Consider the following 16,385-nt stretch of genomic DNA (forward strand, 5'->3'; position numbering starts at 1 on the left):
AAGGCACATCTGTCCTGTTTTTCTTTTTGATGGCATTAGTTCATTACACCCAGGCAGACAGACAGTCTACTGCTTCACTGGTTTGGCTTGCAAGGGGAAGAGCCTGCAACCATGAGTGTTGCTGCATAAGCATGCCAGATCAATCAGCATACTACTCTTTTGGAGTCTAGCTGACTCAGACCTTTTAAAGGCATGCTTCAAGCATGGTGACTGAAAAGGCATTGTGGGGCAAGAGGTTTAGGAGCTCTAACATTGCAGTGTTTTTGCAATGGGTGATTTTATACATACTACAGTTATGCTAACAGAAGTTACACAGATCTTCTAGGGTCATTTCGTAGATGGGAGACAGCTTCCCATTACCAAGTTGCATGAGTGCTGATGAGAAGGATGACTGCTGAATGAATGAACCAATGACCTAATTGGCTGCTGGTACTGCGATCTTTGGATAACACATAACTGAGGTCTTGGCCCTAGTTAACAGATGCATAACTTTTGTTGTTGTTAGGTTTCAGAGTAGCAGCCGTGTTAGTCTGTATCAGCAAAAACAATGGAGTCCTTTTGTGGCACTTTAGAGACTAACAAATTTATTAGTCTCTAAGGCAGGGGTAGGCAACTTATGACACGCGTGCCGAAGGCGGCATGCGAGCTGATTTTCAGTGGCACTCACACTGCCCAGGTCCTGGCCACTGGCCCGGGGGGCTCTGCATTTTAATTTAATTTTAAATGAAGCTTAAATATTTTAAAAACTTTATTTACTTTACATACAACAATAGTTTAGTTATATATTACAGACTTATAAAAAGAGACCTTCTAAAAACGTTAATGTATTACTGGCACGTGAAACCTTAAATTAAATTAGAGTGAATAAATGAAGACTCGGCACACCACTTCTGAAAGGTTGCTGAACCCTGCTCTAAGGTGCCACAAGGACACCTCGTTTTTTCAAAAGAAAATAAGGGTTAGCCAACTGACTAAATTCAAAGTTCGTTAATTACATTTTAGCTAACCAAATATAGACCATGGGCAGTGTATTTATTTATGTGTAATTTTTTGCTTTCCCCACAGTTGTGTATAGCACTGTCAATATTTATATTCGTATTTTAATAACTGACAGTTTAAATCATATGAAGACGGGGGGGGATAGCTCAGTGGTTTGAGCATTGGCCTGCTAAACCCAGGGTTGTGAGTTCAATCCTTGAGGGGGTCACTTAGGGATATGGGGTAAAATCAGTATTTGGTCCTGCTAGTGAAGGCAGGGGGCTGGACTCGATGACCTTTCAAGGTCCCTTCCAGTTCTAGGAGATAGGATATCTCCATTAATAAAAAATAAAATAAAAATTTCACCAGTAACTAAATATCAAGAGTGAGTTAAAGAAAAGGCAACTGGGAGAAACGTAAGGAAGACGAGGATATTAAATCCATTTTAGGCCCACGGAAAATAAATTGTCACAATAACGCCTGCAGAGAAAGGAAATGGTGTTTTATTGGACTTCATGTACAGTATAAAATTTACAATGGAAATTTCAAACACACCAATAGGACTTCTAAAGCGCCTCAGGTAACAAAAATACATTTTGTAAAAGGGGTAATGTTATTAACTTAACACTATGTCAACGTGGAAATGTATTCATAGACAATGATACAATACTACACATTCTTCAGATCACCTGAAGATACCGTTTAAGATCCATTGGGAACTGTGTCTTCTTCCATCTCTTCTTCAACTTCCTCTGTGGGTCCTACAAAATGGATACATCAGAGCTATTTAATACCTGTTAAGACTTTACAGACACTAATCTCTTTATCCCCACTTTTCAGATGGGGTATATGATTTGAAGATTCTCACATTCACCTACAGTTATTGGTTCAATTATTTTACGGCACAGTTTTGAGTTATACCCATGGTAACATCCGATCTTGCCACTGCCTAGTCTGATATGCAGTTTGCTTTATTCCCACTGAGAAACTCCCCATAGTCTATGTCTTCTACTGTCTAAAAAGGTCAGATTACCTGGTATTTTTATGGTCAGCAAACTGACCCAGAAAATTAAGCTTCTGTATTTGAGTTTATCAAATTTTGCACAAATGATTTTAGTCAAACTCAACTATACTTCACAAGTGTTACATCTAAAAGGGATTAATATTCCTGCATCCTTTCACTGTGTCTAAAAGTTCATCTTTCTTGATTTATGCAGCATGAAATATCCACCCCCTTGTTACATCCTTTTAACTTTTTGGAAATAGCATCAGACTGACTGATGACACCAATTCTTTTTTAAACCATCTCCAACTACATAACCCATTCACCTCAACCCACTGATTGAGATCATGTCAAGTTCCAGGCAAAATTTTAAAAAGTTATGCTTTTGATTCATGCTGTTTATATTACTGAGTCACTCTGTGACAAAACAGAAAAGTAACAAAAGTATACGATTACCTGTTTTTCGTTCTCTGCCGGGTATCTGACCAGACTGCAACAAACCCTTGAGTCTCTCCACTTCAGCCAAAGTTGTAGCATTTGCTATGGCATTCTAAAAGGGGAAGACCAACAAGCTGATCAATACTCATTCGACATGTTAACAAGCTGCTGCAATTAATATGTAAAAAACATCTGCTTCAAGAACAGTCAACTAAAATTGCACTGTAGAGAGAGTTACAGTATGTTGGCTTACTCTGTGGTCAAATCTAAACTCAGAACAAGATGTCACTAAACAAGAAAAGGACACAAAGAAGGAAGTCCAATAAAACGTCACAGATTTCTGCAACAAGAAACCCAGAACATAAAAGGTACAGTATATAAGTGATCAGAACACATTTTTCCTCTGCTACTTTGGAAAGTTATGAGTAAGCAGTTACCAGTAAGGGGGGCACCTAACATCACTACATTTCTGATCCTAGGCAGTTTCCCTACTTCGGTTTTCCCTGTACATCATGTCCTAAAAATGTTACCTTAATTGCTTCAACATCTCCTGTGGAGGGCCCAGCTTTCTTTTTGTCAGTTGGCAAGCCAGCACCTGGATTGAAACTTGAAAGAAAAATAAAGGCATATTATTAGCATCCCCATGAATGACATCTGCTTCTCTAACTTCCAAAGTTAAAACTTTGGAAGTACTGCATTCAATCAAGTGTAGTATCTTATCTTTGTTAACAAACTGATACAATGAAGAACTGCCTCCTTCAGAAACACCAGCAGGTCAGCTTCCCCACCTCCCACCCTTTTATCTGCTCATGAAGAGAAACAGGCCTCCTGCATTAAGAAGATTATGCATTGGATTTAAGCCATTAACTTGGATGTTGCTGAACAGCTGAGTTCTGCTGCACAGACTGTAATGAGAAGTCACCTTTAAAAAAAAGTGTTTCTGAGCAATGGTATTCACCACCATCCAAGACTAGGATGTTTGGAGCCAGCATATCTGGTGACACACTACCAGAGATATTAAGACATCCTGTTAACAAGTGGCATTTCAATTTACTCTCTACTGCTGCACAGGGAAACCCAGGTGGTGTTTCTGAAGGCAAATGCCAGTTTAAATTGGTTCTCTTTATCTTACGTTTTTGTTCTCTTGGCAATATCCTTTGCAAGCTGTGCACCCCGTTTGCCCTTGAACATTTTCTCTGCCTCCTGACGCTCCTACAGCGATATCACACACACACACAAAGTTAATTTCAATAGGAACATCATGTGCATTTTGCATAGCTTCTTTCCTTGAAAATAAATAGGCTGAAGACTTCTTGGATCAGCGAAGACTGGTGTCTCAACACTAGATTTAGAAGCACTTTGACAATAAGAAAAAGGCTTAAACTCTGAGTATGGCAGTCTCAGACACTTCCCAGAGGAAGTTCCCCACCTTTTCGTCCTCAGATGGAGTAGAGGTTTGTGTGAGGATTTCCTATTTCTTTCACTAAAGATCTGCTGCTGTACTCAGAACACTAAAAAGGACAGAGAAGATCCAAATTGTACTTAAACACTGGTGGTTTAAGCTATTAAATTAAGCTATTGAAACAATGAACTGGTAAAGTAAAAGCTGCCCGAACGTATGTATTTCATTAGACACCAATACTGATGTAAATGTAGCTTACAAACACTGGTGGGTCAGGGGGAGGGCACAAATTGCAACACCATTAAATTTTCAATCAAATAAAACAAGAACAAATGTCTAACTCAAAGATCCTAATTACACAGAGGCTAGGAAAAATGCCACTTACTTTTAGTTTCACTTTCTGGAAATCCAACACTCTGATTTGTGGGACTTTGTGGATTACATACAATCTGTAATGCTTCTTATTTGTTACAGGGTTCCTTAAAATACTATGAAGTAAAGAAAGATTTTAAAGAAATTCTGAATACAAGAGACTGCTTCTTTTAAAGAAGCTGCATGCTAAACTTTAAGATTGCACACTAAATAAATGCAGTAACACTGCTCTTGATCTCTATGAAAGAGTGAAAGTTTGTTCTTAGAGTCTAGTTTACCAGCTTAGTGAATTTTACTATAGAAGATTTTAGCACAGAAGTTCAAACACTTCTCAAAATGAAAACAAACACAACTGTAATTATTCATCATATATCTAGAACAAAAAAAATATCTGAACTTTTCCATTCCCTCCCCCGCCCCAATTCTAGCTCATGATCTCTTATTGAACTCCTGGCTTGATGCAATTCCCTCTGCTGAACAACATGTGATTTAGATTTAATCTAGAGTATTTTGAAACAATAGATCTCAAACTTCAATTCTGAGAAGGTAAAATATACAATAGAGACGGTTGTATGCTTACATCACACTTAATATAAACATAGTGGCTAATCCCTATTTACTTTGACAGATTTGGTGGCAACTGAAGAATTTCACTCATTAAAAACTATGTATTTTTTGTAGACGAATGGGCATTTTGTTTATTGATTCATTATTTAAAACACATGCCTGGTCCAATGGAAAAACCAGCCATTTCAAAACAAAGAACTAAGCCAGTGGCTAATAGTAAGCATAAGATAATATGAAAGATTTTTATAAAAGCAAGTATAGCTGTACATTAAAAAGATCTGTTCATACACATTAAGGTTCCATACCTCAGGTAAGTCAGTGATTTAATCGTTGCCAAAGGATCCAGTTCACCCTGAATAATGGGAACACAATAAGTAATCTTAAAACAGACTATAATAGGGTTCAAAAAAGAACTAGATAAATTTATGGAGGATAGGTCCATCAATGGCTATTAGCCAGGATGGGCAGGGATGGTGTCCCATGCCTCTGTTTGCCAGAAGCTGGGAATGGGTGACAGGGGATGGATCGCTTCAGGATTACCTGTTCTGTTCATTCCCTCTGAAGCCCCTAGCATTGGCCACTGTCGGAAGACAGGATACTGGGCTGGATGGACCTTTGGTCTGACCCAGTATGGCCGTTCTTATGTTCTAACTCAGGGGTCGGCAACCTTTCAGAAGTGGTGTGCCGAGTCTTCATTTATTCACTCTAATTTAAGGTTTCGCGTGCCAGTAACACATTTTAACCTTTTTAGAAGGTCTCTTTCTATAAGTCTATAATATGTAACTAAACTATTGTTGTATGTAAAGTACATAAGGTTTTTAAAATGTTTAAGAAGCTTCATTTAAAATTAAATTAAAATGCAGAGCCCCCCGGACCAGTGGCCAGGACCCGGGCAGTGAGAGTGCCATTGAAAATCAGCTCGTGTGCCGCCTTTGGCACACGTGCCATAGGTTGCCTACCCCTACTCTAACTTAACAGGAGTCCAAAACTTGTAATGGAAGATCATTCGGCTCTAGCATATCCAAGCACTCATATAAATAGCGGGTAAGCAAAAATGGTTGGTACTATGGGGCTACTGTAAAGGATATCGGACTATAAAAAAGGATAAAGATCATGTTCATTTCAAACTATGTTTTTTAAAGTTGGCCAAATGAAAGAGCGTAATTTTTTACAATTACCTGTAAATATTTTTTCTAGAAATATAAACAAAGTACTTAACAATATCTCAAGTACTCATGGTGCATAAACCTTCATTCAAGAAACAATTGCTTTAAAATGTTCTGAATATCATTAGGATAAAAATACCTTAAAAATAACGGGGGGGGGGGGGGGGGGGGGAAAGAGGTAAAATAAGTTTTAGTCTTAGGCCATAAATAGCACATGGAGATAAGGCTTAAGCAGATAAAGCCTTGTCTACACTACAGAGATTTGGTGGCAAAATCTGCCTTTTGCCAACAAAACAAGGGAGGTTACACACTACAAAGCTACTTTTGGTGGCAAAACTCTGTTTTGCCAACAAAATAAAACCGCCTCAACGAGAGGCATAAAGCTTTTTGCGACAAAGTTAAAGCGACAAAGCATCAGTGTAGACACTGCTGTTTGTTTTGTCCACGTAACTGGCTTCCACCAGTATCCCACAATGCCTGCCCTGACTGTTTTGATCTTTGCTGCCCTGCAGCATGCGCTCCTCCCCTTTCAAAGCTCTGGGAAGTATCTGCCATCTTGGAATGCTTCTGTTCTGTACTAGTAACACAATGGCAGGCAGACTGCTGCTGTGGGGATGGCCTGCCCTGCTGCTCTGACATTCCTCAGCTCACAGAGCTGCTCAGGATGCTGCCCCCTGCAGCTGAGGAGGCTGTGGGAGAACTCGGAATCACAAAACCATAGGCAGGCAGGCAGAGTGGGCTGCTTCGGGAGAGACTGCTGTGAGGAGCAGAGCCGGGGGCTGACGAGGGGGGAGGAGGGGTGTTCCCCTTCTCTTGCCTCAGGATAGGTCGGTCAGCCTGCTCTCTCCCCCACCCCAGACACACACAACTCTCCCCACACCCATTTCAGTTGAAAAGCGGCTGACAATCTACTAGGATGCCCATAGAACAATGGGATTCAGAAACCTGCAACACGTGACGCTGTACCTGCCCCATGGAGGCATTTCAAACCTTTCCCATAGCACCCTGCAGCCACCACAGTGCACTGCTCTCTGTATGGATGCAAGAGCTGCTAGTGCTGATGCACTCTGCCGACACAAGGAGCATAGTGTGGACACGGAACAGTGGTTTTAATTAAAGCGCTTTAATTAAAGCGCCATAACTTTTGCCAACAAAACTTTTTAGTGTAGGCAAGGCCTAACCATGCCATCAAAGACTTCAAATCTGCCTCAAGTCCCACACCAAGGACAAAAATCTGCCCTTATTTATGCCTGTGCAATGCTAATGGAGCTGCACAGGTGTAATAATTGAGGACAAAATTTAGCCTTAAGAGGGTATATAATAAAACTGTTTGCATTACATGCTTGTGAATGCTAACATACAAACTAGGAAAAAATATTGCATGATTCCTGAACAGCCACGAAAAAAAAGTTTACACAACGAGCGTTTCAGGTTTTTTTAATTCACAAGATTTTGCTTCTTTCAGTCTGTGTGTTTAGACCTGGAGCTGTTTAACTGCAAAGCAATGAAGTGACCCTTGTGAAAGCTTCCTATTCTCTTTTAAAGTTCCATGCCCATTTTACATCGTAAAAGTGTAAAAGAGGCATGAGCCTAATCAAACCGGAAAATTAAAGAAAAGTCTGACCTTTTTGTAATAAACAACACAATATCCAACTTCAAACGGTACATTCTAATGAAGGCCACAGTCCCATACACAATCCTGCACACACTTCTATTTGCATGCAAATAGTTCTATTTACATGTTACTGTGTTATACCCTTCCTAGAAAAACCTTCTATCAGTAACACCTTATGTTTCACTGCATGTCAAAAATTATCCTCTTGTGAAAAGATAATCTGTGATTAATACATTAAAGCAGTTTTATTCACCTTTCAACAAAGCCATGTAACAAGAACATATACAAATATGTGCATAATTCAAACTGCTTTGATTTTTTTTTTTTTTTTTTTTTTTTATAAGTAACTTACCAGCTCCACAATGCTATTATTGGTAAGAATGATCTCCTGAAGGTTGGGTAAGGCCTGTTCAAGTCCTTCACCGATCCGACTAATTTAAATTAATATTTAAAAAATAATCAAAATTTGATTTAGGTTGGTAATACATTTTAATAATAAAAACATGCATACACATTTTAACCCTTAGATGTAATACATGTACAAAGGTTCACTAGGTTTTGGAATCATTCACCCCGTTTCAAGTAAAACAGTTTGGATCTTTATTTGCTACTGTAAATTACCTCCGATCACATCCATTTTGTGCCCCACTTACCAATGCCCCAAACATTTTTCACTGGTCTGAGCACACGAATGGTAAACAAAAGCTACTGAGTATCTGTGGCTTTGAGCAAATCATAAACTCTATGCCTTAGTTTTCCTGCCCATAAAATGAGGAGAATACTTATTGACTGGACCCAGGAGTTATGAGGATCAGCGCCTGTAAAGCACACTGAAAATGAAGCAGGCTACAGTGATGCTCCATATTGCAACATGCTGCGTTCTTCCATTAAAATAATCATTGGTAAACTGTACCACTGTAATGATACAAGGAAAAGCCAATGCTGAAAACTGGCTGCACCCCGGGACTCCTTCCACACACCCTCCCCCCCCCCCAAAGCTATCCCATGCTGCAGCACCACAGCCCCATACCATATCCTGTTGTTATTCATCAGTAATGTTTTCAGCCTCTTCAGCAGAGGGAACCCGTCCAACTTGCGGATCTCGTTGTCAGAGAAATCGATGGCATCGAACTGGTCCAAGGTGGCACCCAGGTTCTCAATGACAGGGATTTTGTACCCTGGGGGCAAGCATCAGACCAGGGTTAGATGGAGTCAGTGGGGGGGGAGAGGGGTGGGGGGGTGAGAGGGTGGAAGCAGCAGGTTCAACAAGGAATGTTAGAAACCGCAAATAACATCACCCCGCGCGCGCAACTGGAGTGAAGCTCCCACCAACACACCACACACCCAGCCCGAACCCCTCCCCACACACCCCCGGCCCAAAGCCCTCCCCCCTACACACACACACACACACAGAGCCCGAATCTCTCCCCACACACCCCGAGCAGAACCCCTCTCCCCTACACACACAGCCTGAGCGGAACCCCCCCCCCCTACACACACACACCCTCGACCCAAACCCCTCCCCACACACCCTCGACCCAAACCCCTCCCCCCTACACACACACACAGCCCGAACCTCTCCCCACACACACCCGGCCCGAACTCCCCCTACACACACACCCCTCCCCCCTACACACCCTCGGCCCGAACCTCTCCCCACACACCCCCGGCCCAAACCCCTTCCCCCCCCCCACAGCGCGAACCCCTACACACCCAGCCCGAACCTCCCCCCTACACACTCCGAGCGGAACCCCTCCCCCCTACACACACGCACACACCCCGAATCCCCCCCCCGCCTGAATCCCTCCCTACACACACACACGGCCCGAACCTCTCCCCACCCCCGCCCGGGCAGGGCCGGTCCCCGAGCAAGGCCTCGCCTCGCCCCCGGCGCGCGGCTCCGAGGTCGGGGCCTCACCGCGCAGATCCAGCTCCCGGTCCCGCACGGCGTTCGTGTACTGAGCCGCCTGCTCGATCAGCTCCGCCGTGAGCTTCACCATCCTGCCGCGCGCCTCACACGCCGCTGCCGAGTCCCGCGGGGCCTAGAGCGCCGCGCCGCGCCGCGCTGCGCAGGACAAACCCCGTGCGGGCCGAGCGCCGAGACCCCGAGCCGGCAGGCGCAGGCCGAGCGCCGAGCCTACGAGCGCGCGCTTCTGCGCCCCGCCTCCCAACGCCATAGCAACGGGGGCAGCCCCCCCCCCCCCCCCCCCACTTGAACTCTTTCACTCAAGATGTGAAATCTGCCTACAAGGATAACAACAAGGAGTCTGGTGGCACCTTAAAGACTAACAGATTTATTTGGGCATAAGCTTTCGTGGGTAAAAACCTCACTTTTTCAGATGCATCTGACTGGTTACTTGCATCCGAAGAAGTGAGGTTTTTACCCACGAAAGCTTATGCCCAAATAAATCTGTTAGTCTTTAAGGTGCCACCGGACTCCTTGTTGTTGTTGTAGAAACCGACTAACCCGGCTACCCCCGATACTTGCCTACAATGATGTTAACCGAGGGGCTCGCTGCAGGCGTCATTAGGTGATAGGGTGACCAGATGTCCCGATTTTATAGGGACAGTCCTGATTTTTCACATTTGCTGTCTGGTCACCCTATTAGGTCAGAACCTCCTGCCATGTGAGGCAGCTCAGATCCTAATGGCGCCTTTTGGCCTTAAATATGTGGGAATTTTCGAGACAAATTAATGCATTGATTGTTCCAAACGGCGTTGAGTTTCTTGTACGCAAAGTGCTTTCAACATGCAAAAAGTATGTGGGAAGTCCCCCCTCCCCCCTTGACACATGGTCTTGCCTGGGATCCAATGAAGCCAAGAGTCTCTGGCTGGCGCTGCATCGGTGAAAGGGGGAGATGTCAGTTGGAAGTAGGGTGATCAGATGTCCCCATTTTATAGGGACAGTCCCGATTTTTGGGTCTTTTTCTTATATAGGCTCCTATTACCCCCCACCCCCGTCCCGGTTTTTCACACTTGCTGTCTGGTCACACCCTCGTTGGAAGCCTGGAGTTTTCTGTGGCAAAAATATTTGTCTCTTGTCAAACGGACTTTTCACGGAGCCCCACACGGTGGTGCACTAGCATTAGACATCAGGCGAGGAGCGAGGCGTGTTGCCAGACTAGGGGGGTGACCCAGGACTAGGATAGTCAGGCTGTCTGCAGGTGAGGATCAGGGTGCATTGGCAAAGCTGTGCGTGAGACCATAGAGTGCTGGGCTGCTTAACACCTTGTTCTACCCCACTTTTGAAAGTAATGAAGGGTGAGAGAACTTCCTCTGTACAAATGCCTGGCGGCATCCTGGCTAGAACGGCTGTTTCCTTTGGACACAGCTGGATCTGAACAGATTCCACACCTTCCCCCAGCGTGAACGTACATGAACCATCAGTTCAGCAACTGCCCCCGCCACCTCCAATTACAAGTGCTGATGCTTGCTCTTGCTTAGTTCAAACACAGCACCGGAAGTTGGTGTTGAACAACATCAGTCCCCATAAACACCTTCCTGCTCAGGTATTTGCTAAGGTTACGTTGGCCTTTCTACCACCAGCTGCTGTCTCCAGGCCTTGAGAGCTGAGCTGGAAACATGCTGCTGGCAGCACTGGGACATTCTCCCTTTGTGTCCAAGCTGCAATGCACTTTTTAACAGTCACCCCTTTGTTAAAGGCACCTGCCCGTTTACTCATTTCCTTCCACTTTATGCAGGGAACTCACCAACATTCACTTTTTAAAATGAAAGTTGACATGTGATTAGCTCATTGGCTGTTCACCTGGTTTCAAGGTTCTGGAAACATTTAACTAAGTTGTAAATGGGGCCACACAGCTTTGGTGCAGCAAGACTTGATGGGGCAGGTTCTCTGCTGGGCACAGCAGGGACGTGGGTCCAGTCTGGGAGCTGGATCAGCTCCCTCATTTGCTGCCTGGCCCTGCGCTCAGGGTAGAGTCGGGGGGCTACTCTAACAAACTGGTGGCTCCCAAGGAACAATCTGCCAAATGGGAATTGCAGAGAGCATCACACTCTAGCCACTGTCCCTCTCTAGCCCCTCCTTGTTATACCCCATGCTTTAGGTATGCTCAGCGTTTGTGATCATTCTCCACTCCCTTTCTGCCACTTGGTCAAAACGAGTATACTATATAGCAAAAGGAACTAGAAATAGACAGTGAATTATGCAGTAAATGTGAACACATCTATATTTATACACAAAGTGGAACATTTTTGAGGGGGCATCTTCCCATTTGTGAGTGCAAATTTTAATTTATTTCTTCAGTTTATAAAGCACAGCTCTAGGCACCCAACCATCCATTGCCCCGGACTCCTGGCCGCTAATTAAAAATGACAAAACAAACATAATAAACAAAGGGCTGTCCATAAATTTAACCCCCCCGGACAGCCCCCTCTTCAACAGCTGTAGAGCAAATAGGAAAAAGACGGGCCTTGCAGTAGGCCCGAAAGGTTAACAAATCTGGATCCTGGTGGCCCGCAGTGGGGTGGATTCCAAAGCCCAGGTCCCCTCACAGAGAACACCCCACTCAGCTTCATCATGTTTATAGATTCATAGGGTGAAATCCTTGCTTCATTGAGGTCAATGGCAAAACTCCACTGATTTTTAAGGCCAGAAGGGCCCCTTGTGATTGTCTTGTCTGACCTTCTGCATAAACACAGGCCATTGAATTTCACCAAGGGAAAATAAACTGAGGGAGATCCAGTTCGAACACCTCTGCTAATCTCACCTGTGGCAGTAAGTCATGGGGAGAGAAGTAATCGCACAAGTAAATGACCATTTTAGGGCCTGCTAAGTTAAAACCGCCACCTTGAATTCCACATGGAAGCACCTACACAATTTGCACCCACAGTTGAACTGCAGGCACAACTCTGAACACTTGTGCCCTTTCCTACCTGAAAAAGGTGCAAATACTCAAGCTTTGCACCTGCAAACAAAGAAGCCAGGCCTTCGCCAGGTCAAAAATTGGATCTACACCACCACAGTAAAGCCGTACTGAGCCTGGGAGTCCATTTGAACTGTCCCACCAACACAATGATATACGTCCCATCCTCTGGAGTTAGATAAGTTACAGCAAGGCATGTTGGTTTAGTACTCTGGCTGCAGTGATAGGATAATGCTTTTACTTTCATTTAGTTCAAAGCCTGCAGCCATATCACCTTGTGCTGGAATTCCAACAGAGCTCACCAAATAAGCAGGGCTGTCCAGGTTAGTGCCTGGATGGGGAACTAAAGAACAGCCAGGTGCTGCAGGAAGTAGTGGTGGGCATTTGTTTCTCTCGGAATCAGTACTGAAACGATGCCCCAGCCTGGCCTTAGAGGGCACCATACTGCTGGAGCGTAGATCTTTCAGGTAAAAGCAAGGTCCTGAGCACCAGGGCTCATTAAAAATTGCCTAGAACTTTTCTTAGGCGGAGGGGTCTTCACCTCTAGGTCCTGGCCAAATTCCAACTTGGGTAACTTTGTTATGCCTACCTAAATGTGATAAGATGTTCTTCACTTTCTGCCATGACAATCCCGTCCCGTTGCTGTGTGTTGCTAGCTGCCATGCTATGTGTGGTTTGTATGCAGGTTTGCAAAGCAGTTTGGGAGCCTTCAGGATGAAAAGTGCTATGCGCAAATCATCATTAGTAAGTACCTTGGATTTTTGCGTGATCTGAGCTTCCTCTGGAGGTACAAGCCATTGGTAATAGTTAATGAGAATGGGTGTGTGCCCCTCTGCAGAGAAATGCATCTCCAGTAGTAAGTACATAGTTAACTCCCCAGCAAACAATCTCGGAAAACTGACTTTTGACCCTGATCCATCCAGCTTCTGTGTCCAACAAAATAAAAAAGACTTCACAGAAACATCACAGACTTGATCTAACTCTGGCCTGAATGACAAGATAAATCCATTTACTTTGGCATCTTGGAAAGAGTACAGACTCACTCATCAGTAGATGTAAACAATTTATTAATTTTATGGTCAGTTCATAGAAGCTTTGCCTTTACGTGGTTGTTGCTCCATTCAGTTTTATGAACAATGACATTTGGCCATCCCCTGTTCACCTGGCTGAGGTTTTATTGGACAGGCCCAGACAGGGTGAAAATAATTTGAATTAAAAAAAAAACGGATTCTTCCTGCTTCATAAAGAACTGATAAAGCTTTTACTGTGAATTTCGCTGGCAGAAGGTTGAACTTGTTAAAACTATTAACAATGAAAATCAGAACATGCAACGTAAGAAGTATCGTCTACATATGTCTTATGAAAAGAATATCTTTATAAAGTCTGGCAACAGAGGTCCCGGAGAAGGGGAAACACATGAATAAGACACATAAAAGATTCCCCACTTCCCATAAAAATAATAACAATAATAATTAATAATCTATGGAGAAATACAGTATAAGTTATTACAAAAAAATCTCAGGACAACATAGCCAAATAAACTTTAAACAATTATACAAACACCACATGACATTCTGTTTGGAGACAGAGTGAAGAGATTCTGATTTGTTTTAGAGAACTGAGCTGGATAGGGAAGGCGTTTCCTGACCGGATCATCGGCATTGGGATTTCTTAGAGAGAGGTGTTGAGTCCATCAAAGTGTTGTCATATAGAAGAGGCTTTGATGCAAAGTGCTGGAGGGTAAAAATATAGGAAAACCATCTCATTTAGCTAGGAGAGGAAGAACCTAACCGGTTTCAATGATTAGAACGGAGTTCATCAACAACTTAATCACTATTTCAGAAGAGAAATGGATTCAGTAAATAAGACTCCTGAGCCATGTGGATGGACTCTTATGTCTGGCCAGCCTCCCATTGAATCAGTGGGGCTCTGTGCGGGGACATGGATCCGCTTGCATGCAACAGCTGGCAGGTTGAGGGCCCCGACAGACACTATGGGCTAAATTCCAACAGCGCTAGCAGGGGCACTGGATTGTCCCTCTTACACCAACTCTGAATATGATCCTCAAGTCTCCAATTATTGTCAAATTTATGGCCAGACAGAAACAGTTAACAACAGAAGCCAACGAGTAACCTGAATACTTTGCTTTAGAGCTTTTATCGAGCTGATTATTTAGTTCAGATTACACAGTTCATCATTTTACATATGTAAAGAACAGAAAAATACCGTACTACTCTTTTTTTGTAACGTGGATTTTTATCAGTCATGAGCTAACATAGAAGAACAGAAAGTGTTTAACCATTAATAGCTTCTTCTTCTCAGAGACACAGAAATCCTTGGTGCTTTCGAGTCCTGATCTCCTGCTATGCCCTTGGAATGGTTGAATCAGAAGGATTTTGACTAAGAAACAAGGTGAGGTGTCTAGATCACACATCAGTCCCCATCCATGAGAAGCATTTGAGAGTATTAATATTGCCATTTGTTTTGTATCTTTGGGGCCTTAATTACCAAGAATAAGATCCTACCTAGATTTAATGCTATTCATTATGTTGCTATAGAAACAAATTGACAGAGATATTAAAGCTATCAAACTGATGTTAGGCAGCACCATGTAAACTCTCCCAAAGTTGAAAAAATAAACTTTTGTCCTAAAGGTTTGGCAAACTGGACTTGCAGGGTGGTGGAATTCCTGGATGCAGATATTGAACTTTATCCAGCCATGAGACATGTCTGACAGCATAACTGTACGAATAGCTTCATTTCACAGAGCTTTTTTGATTTCACAATCTCACAGAGAGTCTTGAAAGCTGAGGGGCTGCGTTCAGGAATAGGAGAATCTGAGAAAACAGATTAACATTTTAAATAAACAACCTCTCACAAGTAACAGGCAATGCAATTTGTTCCAGTGCTTGAGGAGAGAGAATTGAAAAGAAGTCACTTTTTAGGGGTATCGCCACCTGTTTGTAATAAAGGAATGGAGACACTTTGCGATGAGTGGGAGAATTAGTACAAGGATGAAATATAATGAAATGCAAACACGTGTGTGTACTTGAGCAATAAGCAAACGCTTATCAGCCTTGCTGGGTAACCTGTGTTTCTATAGCAATCATTGTGTAGGTGGGAGAAATCATAGTGCTCTTTCAGGTCAGGAATTCTGTAACTTGATTTAATTCGAGTAGGTCAATTATACATTCCATAAATATGAAATCACAGCATCCAACATTCTCCCTGTTTTTGTTGTGAGGAAAGAATGAAGAATCAGGAGCATTTTGTTGACTACAGCCAGGGGCTTCTTGGGAATGTAGATAATTGGGAAAGGTGCAGCTGAAGGATTTTTCCTTATGTCCCTATACATGTCTCTCATCTATTCTCTGGTTTGATTCCAAGACCAGTTCCACTTGAATTCTAGGAAGCTTTTTATTATTATTATCTGACGGCATCCTAGGCACCTTGCACACTATAGAAAGGGGAGGGTCCAGATCCTCTAAGTTATTTAGATGCCTAACTTCCAATGAAATCAATGGAGTCTAAATGCGACTGAGGATTTGGGCCCAGGTCCCTGAACAGAGAGTACTCAATCTATAGGCTCAATCTTCAACTGCACCAGGGTGCGTGGAGACCAGGGGAGGCAAACGTATCTCTAAGCTGCCTTTCAGCCTTCCTGTATCCTTGGGCCAGTGTAAGTTAGTGCAACCACAGGGATGCTCTAACTAATGCCAGGTGGAATAGTCCCCATGGGCCGCTCAATGGCTCTGAATAACCAGAGCACTGCATGCGCTGGCCATGCCCTGACAGCCGCATTTACAGAGATGGGGGAGGGTGATGTAGAACTGATTCCAATTACTTTATACCATTGGGGAACCCCTGATGACAGGGGAATCCCCAGCTACCCCTTTAGGGCAGCTTTAAGACACATCTGTGCTACTGGGGTATCAGCCTGGGGTCTTTATTCCATGTTTAC

At 43.4% G+C, this 16,385-nt stretch overlaps 2 protein-coding genes across 2 annotated transcripts in view; both read right to left on the reverse strand.

Moving 5' to 3' along the window:
- Nucleotides 1-1,463: 1,463 nt before the first annotated feature.
- Nucleotides 1,464-9,614, reverse strand: SNRPA1 (small nuclear ribonucleoprotein polypeptide A'). The gene is made up of 9 exons (XM_026648371.1): nt 9,460-9,614; nt 8,572-8,719; nt 7,894-7,972; nt 5,066-5,112; nt 4,207-4,309; nt 3,552-3,631; nt 2,950-3,025; nt 2,438-2,531; nt 1,464-1,739 (listed from the first exon to the last, which is right to left on the reverse strand). The coding sequence occupies exons 1-9, from the start codon at nt 9,539-9,541 to the stop codon at nt 1,681-1,683; spliced, it is 768 nt and encodes a 255-aa protein (XP_026504156.1). The 5' UTR covers nt 9,542-9,614; the 3' UTR covers nt 1,464-1,680.
- Nucleotides 9,615-13,474: 3,860 nt separating this feature from the next.
- PCSK6 (proprotein convertase subtilisin/kexin type 6) overlaps nt 13,475-16,385 on the reverse strand; it is a 121,872-nt gene continuing 118,961 nt past the window's right edge. The window contains exon 21 of the mRNA XM_024214306.3: nt 13,475-15,261. Within this exon, the coding sequence (XP_024070074.2) occupies nt 15,134-15,261 (128 nt within the window). The 3' untranslated portion in view covers nt 13,475-15,133. The remainder of the gene's footprint in view (nt 15,262-16,385) is intronic.

Source organism: Terrapene carolina, unplaced genomic scaffold, assembly GCF_002925995.2.
Source record: "Terrapene carolina triunguis isolate 2854851 unplaced genomic scaffold, T_m_triunguis-2.0 Scaffold67, whole genome shotgun sequence".
NCBI lineage: Eukaryota > Metazoa > Chordata > Testudines > Emydidae > Terrapene > Terrapene triunguis.

Excerpts from the sequence above, each read along its gene's own strand:
- SNRPA1 (XM_026648371.1), bottom strand. The coding sequence starts at position 9,541 with ATGGTGAAGCTCACGGCGGAGCTGATCGAGCAGGCGGCTCAGTACACG. Across the intron at positions 7,973-8,571 it reads ATGAATAACAACAGGATATG|TCGGATCGGTGAAGGACTTG; the intron begins GTATGGGGCTGT and ends AATTTAAATTAG. Across the intron at positions 3,632-4,206 it reads TCCAGAAAGTGAAACTAAAA|GAGCGTCAGGAGGCAGAGAA; the intron begins GTAAGTGGCATT and ends ATATCGCTGTAG.